The sequence below is a fragment of the Filicampus tigris genome, chromosome 11, assembly GCF_054856515.1.
Source record: "Filicampus tigris isolate MCC_2025a chromosome 11, RoL_Ftig_1.0, whole genome shotgun sequence".
NCBI classification, from domain to species: Eukaryota; Metazoa; Chordata; class Actinopteri; order Syngnathiformes; family Syngnathidae; genus Filicampus; species Filicampus tigris.
In genome coordinates this window covers 21,721,819-21,738,620 of record NC_141227.1, presented here as the reverse complement: position 1 = coordinate 21,738,620, position 16,802 = coordinate 21,721,819, and the positions used below count along the sequence as shown (strand labels likewise).

The following is a 16,802-nucleotide window of genomic DNA, read 5'->3' as shown; positions in this document are numbered from 1 at the left end:
TTTGGTTCATATACAAGAATTTGGGTCACCAAATACTCGTGTCGTTATGAATTCAAAATGATTTTTCACCTTTGTCGCAGACTATTTTAATTCACTATTTCCTAAATATTTAATATTATATATCATATAGTGTCATCATCTTTCTTACTAAATGCAATTGAAAAGAACATAAAACGGGGAAAATACGATTGTATTCCCTTGTATCACAATATTATGTCATGTCATGTCATCTTCCAAACCGCTTATCCTATATAGGGTCGCGGGGAGTTGCTGGAGCCTATCCCAGCCGTCAATGGGCGAAGGCAGACTACACCCTGAACTGGTCGCCAGCCAGATCACAATATTATTTCATGCAAAAAAATATCAAAGACATCTTTTGTACCAAACTCCTTTTTATTATTCATTTTACAAACGTTACACTGTTGAGTGTATCCTTTATTTCAAATCTTTTTACTGATCTATGATTTCAAAACAAAGTTATCCATCAATTTGTTGCAATCAAAGAGAACCTAGTGCTGGAGGAATTATATATATTCTGTTTTTTGGGTGGGCGGGGGTTGTTTATTCATTTATTTTTTCATAGTTCTTTTGTTGCTTTTTTGCATAATGATGAAAATGTCAAATATGTAAATTATGTTTTGACTGTACACCGGTGGGTGGAGTTGTATTGAAACGAAACGGTCAGGGGGGCTGGGCTTGGATTCCTCCTCCTCCTCGTCCTCCTCTTCCTCCTCCTTCTTCCCACGTCACATCATTATGGGCTCGACTGCGAGCTAACGAGCATCGCTGTCTATCAAAGCGGAGTTTGTGGCTCTTTCCCTTCGTTTTTTCACGGGTAAGTCTTACTTTAAACACGTCACGCACAGTACTACCGAATATGCATTAATAAACAAGCCGCGTGTCGCCAAGGTGATACAACATTTTTTTTTTCAAAGGCGTTCATCGAGCTAGTAACGAACGTGTGTAAAGTTGTTTAGTCGAAACTTTCCTAGCGGAGGAGGCCATGTTATTGGTTGCAACAGGTCGGCAGTGGACCGTGTGTTTTTTCCGATCATAACTCGAAATAACCTTTTTTTTCCTTTAATGGCAGGGCGGTGGAGGTTACGGAGAGGAGAAAGTCTCCTTGCCCAAAACGGCTTCAGAGGCTGTGCAGGGGTTAAAGTCGCTCCGCTTTCGTCGAAACTGCCAGTGGTGTGCGGGTTCATGCTGAAGCTAAATGCGGTACGAAGCTAAAATGATGCCGGTGAGTTCAGCTCTTGTCTACCTACATCTTTTTTTTTCGTGTTTACAATCCTACTTTGATGCTCAGATTACACAAACCGTTGCCTCAATTCGATGTGGCGAATGTGCAGTCTTTGGGTGTCGTTGTGTCTTTCATGTACATTGTTTGAGGTTTCTAATGTAAAATTGACATGACGTGCTCTGTTTACTTTCTGACGTATGGTACTGTTGACACTCATCTTGGGACATCTTTTATGTTTATATTAGGGGTGGGAAGAGCACAGTACTCACTTATGTAATGTTTTTTTTTTCTACAGTATAACACAGTGTTGCTTTGAGAAGTCAATGTAAGACACTAGTACTGTATCTCAAATCATTGAAATGAATGGGAATTGCATTTTGCTCTACCCTCCTCAATATCGATATTTTTCCGATATATTGTGCAGCCTTAAATGTAAATATATAAAACTGTGTGCGTTTTGATGTAATGCTACAATTTTTAATTTTTTTTGCTGTTCCTTCTGAGGTACTCCTTGGCCTATGATTCTCATTGCATACGTTGACGTGGTTCCCGCAGATTCTTAAAGTCTTAAAACATTTAAATTATTAACAAGGCTTTAATTGACATTAAATGTCTTAAATTAGTCTTGGAAAACTCAGACTTTTTTTTTTTAGACACATAAGATTTTATGATTGTGAATAGTGTCAAATTTCAAAATTTAATTTGCTCTCTGCCTTCTAAGATGTGCCATGTTAACGGAGGAGTAGCTAACGTTGGCCACCAGCTGTTAGCGTGATGGAAGACTCCATTTGAGGGCGGACAGGCAGGCCAGGCAGGGTGGTGTAAACTATTAAAACTGACGCAGAGAAATGTTCAGATCACTATTGGCAACGATAGAAGTTAACAGCTGATCAACTGCTACCTGCTCAACGTAAGTACAGTAAGTGTCCAATAAAAAAGTCATTTGCGATATGTCGATTTTTAAATTAGTATCTATATGTGTCTGAGTTAAAAACATAATAGTTATTGGTTGCTCAGGAAGCTGAGAAATATATGCCTAGCCCTTGCACTTTTTTCTAAATCAAATAAACTGTCATTGTTTTTTTTCTTTTGAGGATGTTTTTTTCCCCACTATATCGCGGTTCAAAATTCGCAACCCCAATGTAGTTTTTATTAAGGATGGTTCAATGACACGTTTTTATTTTCAGACGAGTACTTACATTTGAGTATTCGCCGATATCAAGTACCAATACTTTACCATGCCATTATGGCTTGCAAATTTGATGTGTTTTACTTTAATCAAATACTGTTCAAAACAGGGTTATGTGAGTTATTTGAAGTATTGTAGTATCAATGTTGTTATCAGTCGACTATGAGTACAGATTTGCAGTACTGGCATTGATGAAGATAGTGTCTTTTACAGTATGCTTACTTTTTGTGATGCCCCCGCATGAGGGAAAGGAGAGCCATAGTTTCTGATGCATTTTTCATCCCTTTATTGAACACCGGGAGAACTGTAAAACACTGTCACGCAGATGCTGCTGATGACCACAGATCATGCCCAGACACTCATGCAGACTTGTCACATGCCCCCCCCCCCCTCTTAAAGCACACGCATTTACACGGGCACTACGCTATGCATAGTGTTGTCTATCCATTTTATGCTTGGAATTAGTCTGTTTGCTCAAACACATTCAAAATGTGTTTAAAATTTAAAATTGAAATTATAGCGCGGTTTCACCTTGTTCAAAATGCTTTGTGCAAAACGTCAAGTGATCCCACGTGTTGCATTTTTAAGGATTCTCTTCCCTTCCGCTCGGACTGGTGCTTCTAGTAAGACGGCTCAATCAGTGAATGAATCACCTTGAGCGGCGGCAACTAGGTTGCGTTTAGATGACTTCCTCCTGGTGCGCGACCTGCGCCCGCAACAGCGTTTACCGGCGCGTGGATGGCCGTAAATATCGGCATCCTTTCAAGATTACTTTCATTACCGAGCACATTTGCCTTGAGGCTGTCACTAGTTGAATTTATACGCAAGTGTTTGAATGAGATAGAGCCCCTGGGGTTTGCCTGATTAAAAAAAAAAAACAAAAAAAACAAATGGCATTTGTACGCCTCCTCCGATGCGAGGTATTGTCTCAAAATGACAGCCGTAACCCATGGCCTCGCTTTTACAGGCCTGGGCGCTGGAGGCGGAAGAGAATGGCAGTGTTGTAATTGCTTCCCAGGATTGTAAATAGAGGGGGAGGGACTTCTTTAGTGAACACAATGAGCTGCAGAGACTCTTCAGCTGTGTAATGTAGAGAGCAGATTGTATGTGACTGTGCTGTTGTAGCGCGCCGATAAGTGACAGGCACTCTTTACTGCGCAATATAAGTCACGTGACTGATTTACTCTCCTGCTCCATTCAAACCTGCTTTTGCTCGATGATTGGACAGCGAAACCTCCTAAGGTTGAGCACAGTCCATTTCAGGACGCTGGTTAACCTCCCACAAGGTCCCGCTCGGAAACGAGTACCGTACATTTGGCCATCATAAAACATTTATGAACTTGGGAGGCAATGTTAAAAGCACAGAAGGAGTTGTGCAAATTAGACTGCTCCGCATCGACAGTGAAAGTTTGATGTCGACTTATCGCCAATCACATTGCTCCATGAGGCCGTGTAGTAATGCTTGTGGCAGTTTCTCTTGTGGACGTATAATGCTACAAGCGTATGGAAATATTTTACGAAAAGTGATACTGGTAGCGTGGTCGCTTGTAAACTATGCAAGGCTCCAATGCAAAAAAAACTAGAAGGAACTTAAAGAATGAAACAAATGATTTTTTTTTTTTTTTTCCTTTGGGGAGTCTGGCAATGATGTCCCGTCTTATAACACAGTATTCTCTGGAACGCAAATGAGACTCAGCCGACTCGTTGAAGTGAAACATGCCTCTAATTTTGACAACTATAGTTAGCGAAACAGCGAGTTGTGTTTTTAATTGTTTTGATTTGTTTCCTTGCCCGTCTGTCAAAATGTCTCCTCACATTAAACTTGACTTGGTGCAAAAAAGTTGGGGGCCGCTGTACTGTGCTGAAATTGGTGCAAAAAAGTTGGGGACCGCTGTACTGTGCTGAAAAATTATCACTGACGCCTAAAAACCTCTTATGTCCCAAGTCGGTCAATTTCGTATTAAATTGGTTTCATATAGTGCTTCTCTAGATATGTAAAGATGCAAAGAAACAGTTTTCACGTAAAACAATTCCGGTGATTCAGCTTCAATTGATATTCAAATAATCATATCAATTCAGTTGAAACCCACTCGAATGCCATACCGCTAACTTACCATGTCGTATCACTGCCGGTTGGTAACCCAAACCAAGAGTGTCGAGTTGAATCATTTGACACCCCTTAGAATGGAAAGGTAAAGATGTTGCTTTCGGTAGGCCTGGCATGTGCTTCACTTCTTGGTGGTTGTACAGCTAAACAATGTGAATGTTGACTAGTTCCAACAACACCGTTAGCGTGTCTGTGTGAAACGGTACAGAGCAGCTCCTTCAAAACCACTGACATTGTTGGCACACCGCTGCCGTGTAACGACTAATTTCACACGCTACAGCAGCATTTTGCGTTGTTAAGTTGGCCGTGGCCGATAATGTCAATATTCTCTTGAGCAAAGGGACTGTTGCCCATATATAAATGTAAATATTCGTTGTATAGAGTAAGATATGACAAGATTCAAAGGAAGCTCAGTCACCAACCTCTTCCTCATTCTTCTCCTGCGAAAGGAGCAGATTATCGTGCAGATTCCAAACAGATAGGCACATTTTTTTTTCCTTTTTTTTTTTTTTTTACTTTTTGGACCGCAAAACCGCAACACGTCTTCAGTGTGTGTCAACATAAACCCGAGCACGCCGCCTCCGCAGCCGCGATCGGCTTTGTGCCGTTGCCGTGTGGCTGTTACGCAAGCGCGTCGTCACCAGGGTTGATGAACATCGACGTTTTGACTTTTACCTGCAGAGGAAGACTTGTGAGAGTGGCTATAGATTACAAGTAGAAATGATGCTCCTGGTGTTTGTCAACATGTCGTCTTTGCGCTGACCGCATGCCGAGGTATTCGTCTCAGCATGGAGCAATGCACCGGCTTGATTTCGACGGCGAACTTGTGCGTGTCTGACTGCTTGTAGTTAAAGAATTTAGAGTCCAAGTGGTACAATTCCAGTGGACATTGTGGCGGATCCCTATGAGGAAACACAAAGAGCATAGAGGCAAGTCGCAAAAGACAAAGACAAAAAGTCAGTTTGGGCAGAGACAAAAAGTTCATCTGGGCGGTTTCTGCTGCCTTGCCTTTTTTTTTTGAAGGACTCACGATGACGCGTTGGAACTGTGTCAACTCTCAAAGCTGTGGCAGGGGACAGCTGTGACGGCCACCGAGGGAAATGCTGCTTCAGTGTCTCAATACCGGGCAGTAATCACATTCGGAGGTGACTCTCCTAGCTACTTGATTAATTTGCTTACCTCAGCTAGTAGCAAAAGTGTGCGACCAACCCACTAAGATTACCCTCCGGAGGAATCGTCAAGGGTACGACCTGCAGTCGCTTCCTTTTTTTCCCCCCCTCAAGGCATTCAATTGGATGTGGTGTGTCCTTGATGTATCAACCCTTACTACGACAGTCAATAAAGGGCTGAAAAGACTAATCGAATAATTCAATGACAAAAAAAAGTCAAAACTTCACACTGATCATTTTTCCACACGGGAGCAACATTAGAAATAAGTTGACGTGATGACGGCAAGGCGGGTGAAAGAGTCCGTAAAAGACTGATGTCAAAAGCATAGGATCATTTCACGTTTCAAAAAGAAGGTAACTGTGGCAGAATTGATATACTATATCTATAATTGCCAACACACGGTAATCGTTTAGCTAACTTCACACAGCCTACCACTTCTAATTAGAACGTATTGTAATGTCCTCGCTAGTGGTTAAGAATGGACACAGCAGCCAAAGCACTTTCAACCACTTTATTGAACAAACTATAAAATAAAAAACACATTAGCGCAGTCGTACGTTAGCTACTGTGGCCGCAGCTGATGCCTCGGTACGCAGACTGGCTAATGGCTAGCCCGGTCACAGCCAGACGCTAACCTGCGCTCACAATGGCCAACCCTTCCCTCTCATTCACTGACTCCCACGTCACTCACCGGCCACGCCCCACCTTGCTAAGCCACACCGTCAGGATTGGAACCTCAAGTGGACAACAACAATACCTAATTGCGCCAAGCCACAAGTGCTGTCTCTACCGTTAGCGGTAGCTGACAGAATTGCCGGGGTGTAGTCCGCCTCTCACCCTTCATTCAGTCGGTTGAGATCGGCTGCAACGTACGTCCCTGAACATGATAAGGAACGTAGAAAATGCACGGCTGCAACGAATCAATATTGTTCCCGACCCTACAGTGAGAAGTCAGCTTTCTCTTCCTATGTCCCGCTGAGGTGAACACAAAGAACTAATTGAGAGCACAAAAATGTAGCTCTGCACAGATCGACAGCCAGGATAGCTTATCTCACTTTCCAAATGCCAAATGAAGATAGTGAATTCCTTCTGACAGCGTCGTTGTTTTTCTTTCTCCTCTCGCCAGTACCGACGCGGAATGCGAGAGGACGACCTTACATTTTGCTGGTTATCCTGTTGTTGCAGAGTAACTCAATTACAGAGCCATCCCCTGTGATCTGTCCGTCGCCGCAAATGGGAAAGTGCCCCGTCAGAGACGTTTCATCGCTCTTAACTCAATATGCGGCCAATCGCTTTTGAACAATGGTCTTCAGAGGCGATTTGACCCCGACAAGGAGAAAGAGGGCTTCAAAGTTTGACACGTGGATTGAGATTGATGCGGGTGCTTTTAACCCACCTCTGTTCCAAGTGAAATTTCAATTGGCTTTCAAAGTCTGCGGATGCACTCGCTCTTAAGACATAAATCATCCGCCAGCTGCACTGCGTGTGTCCACCCATTTTTCTGCTGCACATATCTGAATAATCAGCGGGAGACTGCTCCACTCCTGTCGAGCGTTCCTCCCCGACCCGCGATTGGCTGCGGCTGCAGTGTTGACGTTTGAAACTCTGATCTTCTCGCAGTCTAAACAACAGCAACCCTAGAGCCACAAAGAGCCCGGCTTCTCAAGGCACGCAATCAGTGGCATCTTTCGCACGGCTCCCAAAATGAGTTTAAGGCTAAATAGCTATCTAATGTCTTGTTTCAACCAAGCGGTTGAGTTGGCTTTGCCTCAATACGCTTGGAATGCTGACCTGGCTTGCTTTTAAACCACATCAGTAAATAGCATGCCCATCATAGCTGTGTGACGCCGATGAATTTCCGAGGAAGCCGTATAGTGCATGCAAAGGAGAAGCGAAGTTGCTTTTGAATTCTCTCACAATCCGGAATATTTACATACCTCCCCAGAAGCGTGAAAGCGCCAAGAGGAGAGCCATTGTTTTCATGTCTGATTTGCGTATTTTTATAAATCCCTCGTAGACTTAGGGCGCCTTCCACATCATTGCGTGGTCATGTGACCATGTAGCAATAAACTATATTGACAGTTAATAGTGTGACCGTGACCAAAGTAATCCGAGAGAAGGATCAGAAGCTTCTCATTGGTCCATCCACACATTTTCTATTCAGGGAGCCATGTGTATTTATAAAAGACTCCTTGGGCCCTAAACGACCGGAACACTAACGAATAATGAAACTCAACTTATTCAAATACTGTTAAAAAAGTTAATGAGGGATAATGTACACGATTACTGCGCCTGATTTCAGTCTGTTTTGAACCTTTTAACGTTTACTATGATGTAATTGTGACACAAAGGATTCTCGTTCCCTTCAATAACCAAGAGCAACTGCTCCAGTGTCTTTCCTGTTCCAGTCCCTCATTGTCGGTTCGGTTCCTGGGCAGCCCCTTTTTTAAGATGGCAAATCAAGCAAGTGCTGCCAGCCGTCCCTCAGATGTCGTCTTGTTGCGCTGCCTTGTTGTCGAGGGTTTGATGTTGCAGCCTTTCATCTGGGGCGGCTGTGTTTTGGTTGTGACTGTGAAAGAGAGGCTTGTGCACGTTCCGCCGGCGTAATTGGACATGCTTTCACAGTCAGTCATACCTTGCACTTATTACACCATTCCTATCATTGTCCGTCTCTTACCATCTTAATGAGTGACTGTTTAACATTGGATGGCCCCCAAAAAAAAAAAATCTGCTTTGTAAGAACTTGACGAAAATGGACGCGTGCAACATTAACAGAATCAATGATTCGTCAGCTGCTGGCAACTCTCAAGTTATAGAGTTGCAACAAGCCCATTTTAAGCTTACCGTTGTAATACTGAGCCAGTAGCCTGGTGAGAAGCTGTTTTTTTTTTTTTTTTTTTTCCATAGCAGATTAATTTAATCCCCGAGATGTGGTTCCAATGCCTCAGCCGTATCGCAGCTCAATTTAAGAGTATCTACATTGAACCCTCCTGAGTTCAAGCCCGCATGCCCGCACTGTAATTGCCAGTTTGTCATTTTGAAGCTGTCATAGCAGTCCAAAATGCTGGGAAAAGAGTACGGCATCTCCGATTATGTCATTACTCCTTCACGATCTAGGTCATAGATTCCTCTTCTCCGCTTGGCCTCAGGCCGATGTTCTTGCTTCTTGTTTGGCTCACCGTTAAATCGTTTGGTTACCTCAGGCAGCGCGTTCTCGTAAGCGCTCCCGTTTGTTTTGACAACCTCATTCGTTTTTTTTTTTCTTTTTATAATCTTTTTTAAAATGTCACGCACTGTTCAAATGAATGTTGTTAACCTGCAAATTGTTGGGCCACAAGCAAATAAATGAAGACGCCGTCTATACGTGTCATAAACCATGAATGTATTAACCTCCTAATCAGCTGGATAATATTTAACAAGGATCAGGAGTTGACTTGAAATAAGTTGCATTACTGATTACGTTACAAAAAAAATGTACTCAGCTGTGGCCCAAAATCCAAGGTACACACTTACTCACACATACTGCACATACCTGCAGTGTCCTGCATCAAATATTTACTTGCTCGCTACAAGATCATTTTGGCCCCGGTGCATTAACTTTAGTGCCAGGAGGAATATGGCTTTACAGCAGGCACCATTCCCTCCCCCCTCCCCCCTCCTTCCACTGTTTTCTCACCCTCAACCCTCCCCGCTTGCTGTGTTGTCCCTCCTCCACTCTCCAAATATTAACAGGGTCATTTGAATGTCCTACATTGCTGGGAAGTTTAGATGATGTCAGCTGCTCTGCTGTAGCTGGAATCCCGAGTAAAGCGAAGCCGGCTCGGAGAATTCGTCATGGTAACCAACCAACCCGCTCGGCAACAATGGTGGTGAGCAAACGGGAGTAGGAAATGCTGGTTTTGTCACCGTTCTCGTGAACTGGGCTGTTTATAGCACCCTCACCTGGCTGCGCTACTCTCCCAAGATGACTCACTCGCTGATTCACATGATCAACGGGGAGCTTTTATCCGCACCTTAATTGAGCAGACCATTTTAGTTGCGCCATACATTTACCGTCGGCTGTGGAAGACGACGCGTGCTTGTCGCTAAGTAAACGCGACTCCTTCCCCCGACGTCACTGATCCACTTGAAGATGAGAAGGGGCTGATAAAGCCACTTGCGTCTGTGTCACCATTGCCCTCCTTTGCCGCGCAGTATAAAGGCAGCCCCGATACTTTTGTTTCTGCCTAGTAGCTTTGGCTGCCTTGCATACTCGCTCCCACGAAGCCTTTGTATCTGGGACCGGGCTGACCTAACGCGTTCCCACCGTGGCCCCCGTAGGCCGCAGCATACCCAGAATAGAAACCCGTTTAACAGCTCGACCCGGGGTTGGAGACTGAGGAAAAACGACGGAGCGCGACGGCCACTTACACAGCGACGCAATATTCTAAAGCGGGACCCGATGCAGTATGGCACCGCACTGCTTTTACTTGAGCCTTATCAAAGCTGCCATTCCGACTGTGTGATCAGATTACATCTGAGAGCATATTCCAGTGTTGGCCCCAAAGCCTCTTAGGCATTAGATTAAACTAGATTAGATTAGATTCTGCTTTATTGTCATGCCACGCCACTATTAAATGCAGTCTTACCAGAAGTGCACAAAGCTTTTAAGTGCAAAGTGATGTGCACGTAAAGACGCGTTTTTTTTGGTTGTTCTTTTTTTTTTTTTTTAAACTAATGAGCGTAACTGCAATGTCGTGTGAAGTGCATACATATCCACCTGCATCCGCCAGGAGTTGCGTAACTATACTGTGCGTGTGTATGCATCTGACCATGTTTGTAATTGCTGATATATTCCGTACATTTTTTCATGTAGTGCCTGCCCACTGTGGGCCTGTTGTGTAGGGTTATGGATCACTTTCAGGTGCAGGTGGGAATGTGACCAGATAACTAGTCTGTGGTGAAAACAGCATGTGGCTCACTAGGCAAAGTTGGAAAACATTGCCACAAGAGCAAGAAATAACCAAATAATAACACAGACTATTAGCCTAGCATGTTACTGTGTCTTAGCTCTTGACGAGGCAGTGAACCGCCGCTATTTGCAAGGGACACGAAATGAAAAGGTTTTTAGTTGGCGATAGATGCCACACGATGGCAGCAACACACTTTTTTTTCCATTAAACAAGACTATGGCTTGAAGAAATGAGTCTCTTCCCCTCATGTCAATGTGGTTCCTTGGCACCGCCAGATGCCACCAGATTTCATGTGGGGTTTTTTTTTTTCGCATCACAGCCAACAGCCTGATGCAGTGACAAAGAACTACAGTTGTTTTTTGTTAGCATGTTTGTCTCTGACTGATGGTTTCCTGCTGCACCATACCGAAGCAGAAAAACAGCGACCCTAAATCGAGACGATGGAGCTTAGCCAAGCCGGGGAAATCGTCACGGTGGTGTCAACACTAGTTAGCGGATACACGGCACCGGGTGAAATGGAATTTTGGAAGCCGGCCTCTGATTTTTGTGTTGACACACAGGAATGCAGGCCGGGCTCCTGATACTGCTATCAGTGAAGCAAGACACACACACATGCGGAAATAAGATGCCAATTAAAGAGAATCATGTTGTTCTTGCTGCTTCCACATAGATAGGGATTTCGTGCATCTCGGCTACCTCGGTACACCAAGCAAGCAGGCTAGTGAGCAGTTCTTCAAAAAAGAGCTACCTCGGTACACCAAGCAAGCAGGCTAGTGAGCAGTTCTTCAAAAAAGAAGCCATTTTTTTTTTTCATTTTAATTGCCATTCCCAGTTGAAGTTTAAACATAAAGTTAAGATGATTACACGTTTTTAACCCGAACCACATAATTTAGGAGCGTCCGCTAGCGTAATGCTAACACACGATGCAAAACTCCATAGACTGGGTAAGAAAACTAGCATCGATACAGTTTTTGGCAGCGGATATTTGATCACAAATGGGCGCAGCAACACGTCGACAGACGTTATAGCAGTACTCACATTCGTTATCATCTGCAAAAGATGACGAATATTACTGCAGCTTACTACGGCACTTACTTGTGACTGTCTTTTACTGTGTGTACGTATTTATCTGTCTGTTAAAATGGGTTGTCTGTCTGGTGGTCAAGGCACACTCACCAGAAGGAACATAATAGCAGTGGGCATTGAAGAGTGAAATCATGACGCACCAACTGCTTAATAGTCTACTATAGAGCGCTCTTATGAAAATCAACACGTTACAAAAAACACTTATGTTGGTGTTGATTATGGGGCTGGAACGAACTCATGAAATGGCCATTCATTTCAATAAGGAAAAAGCAATTGAGAAAAAAAGTGTTTTGATTGTTGCCATTAATTTCAATAAGGAAAAAGCAATTGAGAAAAAAAGTGTTTTGATTGTGGTCACGGACCAAAATCAACTGATAGGCACCGCTGTATTATATCTGAACTTGTCTAATCCAGCCTCTCTCTCTCTCTCTCTCTCTCTCTCTTTGCCCACAGATGTTCCTGACAGTTTACCTCAGTAATAATGATCAACATTTTACTGAGGTTCCCATCACTCCGGAAACGCTATGTCGGGACGTGGTGGACTTGTGCAAAGAGGCGGGAGAGGCCGACTGTCACCTGTCAGAAATGTGGCGTGGCTCTGGTGAGCGGCTGAGTTATTAGCTTGTTGATGTGGTTTTTGAGGAGGAACCCAAATGGATATTAGCGGTGTGCTCCGCTGCATGGCGATTTCTTTTTGAAGGCCTCTTGACTGTCTCAAATGCAAATGGAAAACCGTAATCCCCGCAACAAACTAAAGCACGCAGACCCCTTCTAGCATCTTATCCAAGCATTCCCATTTGGAGCTGAAGGAGGTAGTTGCGTCTGTGTTTCCATGGTGACGCTGTGCCAATTATCATGTTTGAGGAATTGCGCAAGTAGCGTGAAGGGGAACTGCTCAGAAGCCATTTCGCAGTGCAGACTATTCTCTCCTTTTTCGACATCTGCTTGACAGCAACGTGTTATGCTATGGAACGTCTTAAATCAATTATTTCCTGAATGGGTAATGAATTATTTGGCTCTATATCGGCAAGACTAATTGACCGCGCTTCGATCATACACTCGGAGGTCATTTGAAGCGTAGGCTGAAGACAATGATGGCTTTGATTTTGTCACCATACTGAATTAATGCGACATGTCATTTACAGTCGTCATTGTGTTTGTGGAGTATAAATGTTGCTAACCTCCGTGTCGCAGAGCGAGCCGTTGGGGACGGCGAGCGGATGCTGGATGTGCTCCAACGAAGGGGACAACACAGGTCGGAGGTGCGCTTCTTTCTGCGTCACAACCGTGTCCCAAGTAGGGAATCTGGTAAGTGTGCTTCACCCCACAAAGGTGGAAAATTGCCGTTTTCATCCTGTCAAGTATATTCAAAATACCTTGTTTCAGTATCGGTACACATGCATCGAAACTGCATTATAAATGTCCAATGTATTGAAACACTCATATTTATCCATTGAAAGGAGAGTAATTATAACGAATCCATTCCAGCCTGCCAAAAGGAACTCAGAAAAAATATTTGTCTTTTTTTTTTAACTACAATAGCAGTCTATAATATTGTACTTTGCAAAAACAGTACTGACATAATTAAATAGAATGTAGAGAAATAAAAAAATGTTGGGCACATTTTAATAAGCCCGTGGCCACATGAGGGCAGTATAATAGGCATATGGATATACAATCAGTAATATTAGTCATTCCTTGCAGAGGATAAAGAATAAATGCATGTTAGTATCGTTATATTATCTGTCTGCATGTGCTGCTTCAAGGTTTATGTTCAACTATACATTGCTTAACGGGTTTTACCACTGACATCGATTCTATTAGTTCCCCTGTCTGTGGCATCCCCATTTTGCGTGAGCATTAAGCTAGCAGAGGTCAAGGCAAGTTCTTTGTTTCATGTTAGTTGACAGTAAACTTCAACTCACAGTGGCAATAAACACCTTACAGCAAAAACTTTGTCCAAATCAATGGCCTGTATCCCCGAAGACTCGGAAGCGGGGTCAGGCGTATCTCAAGGCACCACCGTACTTGCGGTACCGGCTGAGCGGGATTAGAACACAGGGTCTCCCAGTCAAATTGGCATAAGCTCGTTACCTGTCTGTTTTCCATAAGAACAGAGAAAACCCAGAGTATTTTTGGTGGTCTGCGATCCTCTCAGCCCTCAGTTGCGTAACTAAGCCCCTTTTGCCCCCTCACCGCTTGAGTCTGGCCTAGAGATTAGACGCTTGTTTTCTCTTCCTGTTATCTTAGCCCCTCTTATTTTCCCACAGTTGGCTCACCTCTTCCTTGGATTTATGTCACTGTCCCTTCATGCCTTTTCCTCGTATTTTAAAGGTAATTCCATTGTGTTGGAGTCGGTGTCATCGATCCTAACCTAGATATTGGATTATTTACCTGGTTCTGCAGCTATCACCAAGAAGGCAAGGAGTTTAATAAAAAAAAGAAAAAAAAAGAAAACCTATTTAACAGGCATAATAGTATGTCAAGGGTCATCAAAAGCCATTATGCAAGCTGAAGGGCTTTGGTCATGGGGCAGGGCTTTACAGGATCTAGACTGCAAGTCCCCCCCTCCCCAGCTGTAAAAAATGTAAGCAACCTGTTCCGGCGCTCCGCAGCTTCCTCACCCCTCACGGAGACGAAAGCGTACTTGCTTGACCCTCCCACCAGTCGCTCGGTTATGTATGAAGATCAATCCCGAGACTGCCGGTCACAAAGAATGCGCTTGTTTCCCAGAGGAGGGGAGATCGTTGAGCGGCCGCCAGCCTTTTGTATCGCTTCCTACTGATGTGCATCCAGTACTGCAGCACCTGCGAGATAACACGGAAAGGCGCCTGCATTACTGTGTATGCGCCTTTGTTGTAGGGACTCTCAGAGCTGCCTATAAAGAGGAACAATTACCGTTATTATTATTATTATTATAGTTTTATTTTATTTTTTACGCACTCATGTCTGACTGGGTGTTCTACCATGTTGCTTCCTTAGGGGGGTCCAGAGGTTTAGAGCCAAAGAGAAATGGGGTGAAGGGCCCCTCAGACAGAAGGATGGCGAATGGGGTAAGTGCCTGAATCTATCACACTTTAAAAAAAAAAAAAGATACTAAGAAGGACTTTGTTTTGCTTTGGGGGAGTTAACAATCGAATAATTGTAATTTAAAAAAATGTATATACATTTTCGAACCTATGTTCTACCCTCATTAAAACCACATTGGCGTCAGTGTCTCATTGGGGTTTTATTGACTTGCCGTTGTCTTTGAAGCACATCATGTAAACAAAGTATGTGACCCACTATCTTGTTTCTCTATGCAAGGGAACTAATTAATCCTGAATATAAATGCAAATCAGAAATTAAATGGGTGCGTGTGTGCAAAGACTTGCTTGTTCATGTTGACTTAACCTTCAAAGTCTGCGTGACTTTCAAGTAATTTCATAAGAACATCAAAATGTGCGCAAACATAGCCTTGAAAAACACTGCGCACAAATGAATGAATGTCTTGTCATTGGAACGCCATGCACGCTTTTAAGTGGCTTTTTTTTTTTACAGCCATAACTATAACTATCATACACGTGTAAATGGAATGTAAACACTGTTTCATGAAACTAAAATTAAGTAACCCCAGCAACCACAAGTCCCCCTCCCCCCCTGTATTCTTTTATGCTTATGGTTTGAAAGGGAATCTTGTTTAATGACTTTGGACTACCACTTTCCCCTGGGCACTAAAAATCAAAAGGTATAATACACGTAATATATCGCTGTCTTCAGGCCAAAACCACCTACATCACAATTAGGAGCATTTTGCCGACGCCAGAGAGATGTTCATTCATTACATGTTTGCAATTGACATTTTTGCCCATTTTTTTTTTTTCCCCCAGATGTCAACTCCCAGGATGGACATGACTTTAGCCGAGCTACAGGAGATGGCAGCCAGGCAGCAGCAGCAGATCGAAGCCCAACAGCAACTCCTCGCTTCCAAGGTACAAACCAGCACGGGAGAAGGAAGATGAAAGGCCAGACTGGGGCTGGTAGAGATGATTGGATATGGGGGATGAAGAGCTTAAGTGGTGGCGGTGACGGTGATAAAAGTAACAGCAAGCGGATGGAAGAATAGTGAAAGGAGCTTAAAGGAGGACGGGGGTAAAAAAAGAAAATGACGATTTAAGATAAGGAGGTTGTTCTTTACAGGTAGGATGAATCGCTGCAGGTGAATTGTTTGGAATTTGAGACGCCTGAGACACTTCCTCCCGTGCACTCTCATGAAACGTGTTGTTTTAATGCGCTCAGACGAACCACAGTAAGATAGAATTAAATATAACATTTAATATTGCACCTTTCCAAATAATTCCCTTCCGCTGTTACAGACTGATGTGCGGGTTTAATAAACCTTCAATTATCTCTCCCCCCCCCCAATCCGCCATTGGTGTGCGCATAAGACAAGGAATGTACCTTGAAGCAATCATCAGCACTCGCACGTCAACTAACAGGAATTACCCATCGGCACTCATGGCCTCAAACTGTCTCCGAACTTGTTCCCCTCTCGTTTCGAGCTGGGAACAGCTGCTTTATGTCAAGGTGGAGGGTGCAAAAACATGCGCTTGATGCTGGTAAATCTCATTCCTCGTCGCAATTTGCGCTCCTCCTCAATGTACATAAGTACATGTTTCACATATTTGGCCACAAGTGGGATTCAGGATAGAGTGTGTTGTTTTGTGCCAGCCTAAAAAAAAATCACCAGATCCTGGCATTCAAACATTCTGCATGTAATTTGAAAAACTTACATGTAAGGTGTGTATTTTCAGTTATTATCTAACTTGAGACCACCACCAGGCCAATGGTGGAACAGCAGCCGGCCAACGTAAGGTGTCACTGAATAGGCTTTTGTTTTAAAGAAAAATATTTAATTAAAAAAAGTTTAATCATTGGATATGTTCAGCACTTTTGTTTCTGCTCCGTTTTTTTTTTTTTTTTTTTTTTTTTTTTTTTTTTTTAGGGCTGTATAAATTCAATTGAGTGAATTTAGCATATTTCTGTTACTCATTTATAATGGTAGAAAAGATACGG

The 16,802-nt window shown here is 43.3% G+C and overlaps 1 protein-coding gene across 5 annotated transcripts in view; it reads left to right on the top strand.

Annotated features, from left to right (window-relative positions):
- Nucleotides 1–688: 688 nt before the first annotated feature.
- LOC147140142 (apoptosis-stimulating of p53 protein 2-like) overlaps nucleotides 689–16,802 on the top strand; it is a 28,168-nt gene continuing 12,054 nt past the window's right edge. For 2 of the 5 annotated variants that reach the window (XM_086044976.1, XM_086044971.1), the window contains exons 1-6: nucleotides 689–835; nucleotides 1,091–1,243; nucleotides 12,201–12,348; nucleotides 12,942–13,055; nucleotides 14,730–14,800; nucleotides 15,617–15,718. In XM_086044976.1, the coding sequence (XP_085901102.1) occupies nucleotides 1,217–1,243; nucleotides 12,201–12,348; nucleotides 12,942–13,055; nucleotides 14,730–14,800; nucleotides 15,617–15,718 (462 nt within the window). In that variant the 5' untranslated portion in view covers nucleotides 689–835; nucleotides 1,091–1,216. Of the gene's footprint in view, nucleotides 836–1,090; nucleotides 1,244–1,964; nucleotides 2,163–5,562; nucleotides 5,685–12,200; nucleotides 12,349–12,941; nucleotides 13,056–14,729; nucleotides 14,801–15,616; nucleotides 15,719–16,802 lie in introns of all 5 variants that reach the window. The other 3 variants (XM_086044974.1, XM_086044972.1, XM_086044973.1) reach the window with 3 other exon arrangements.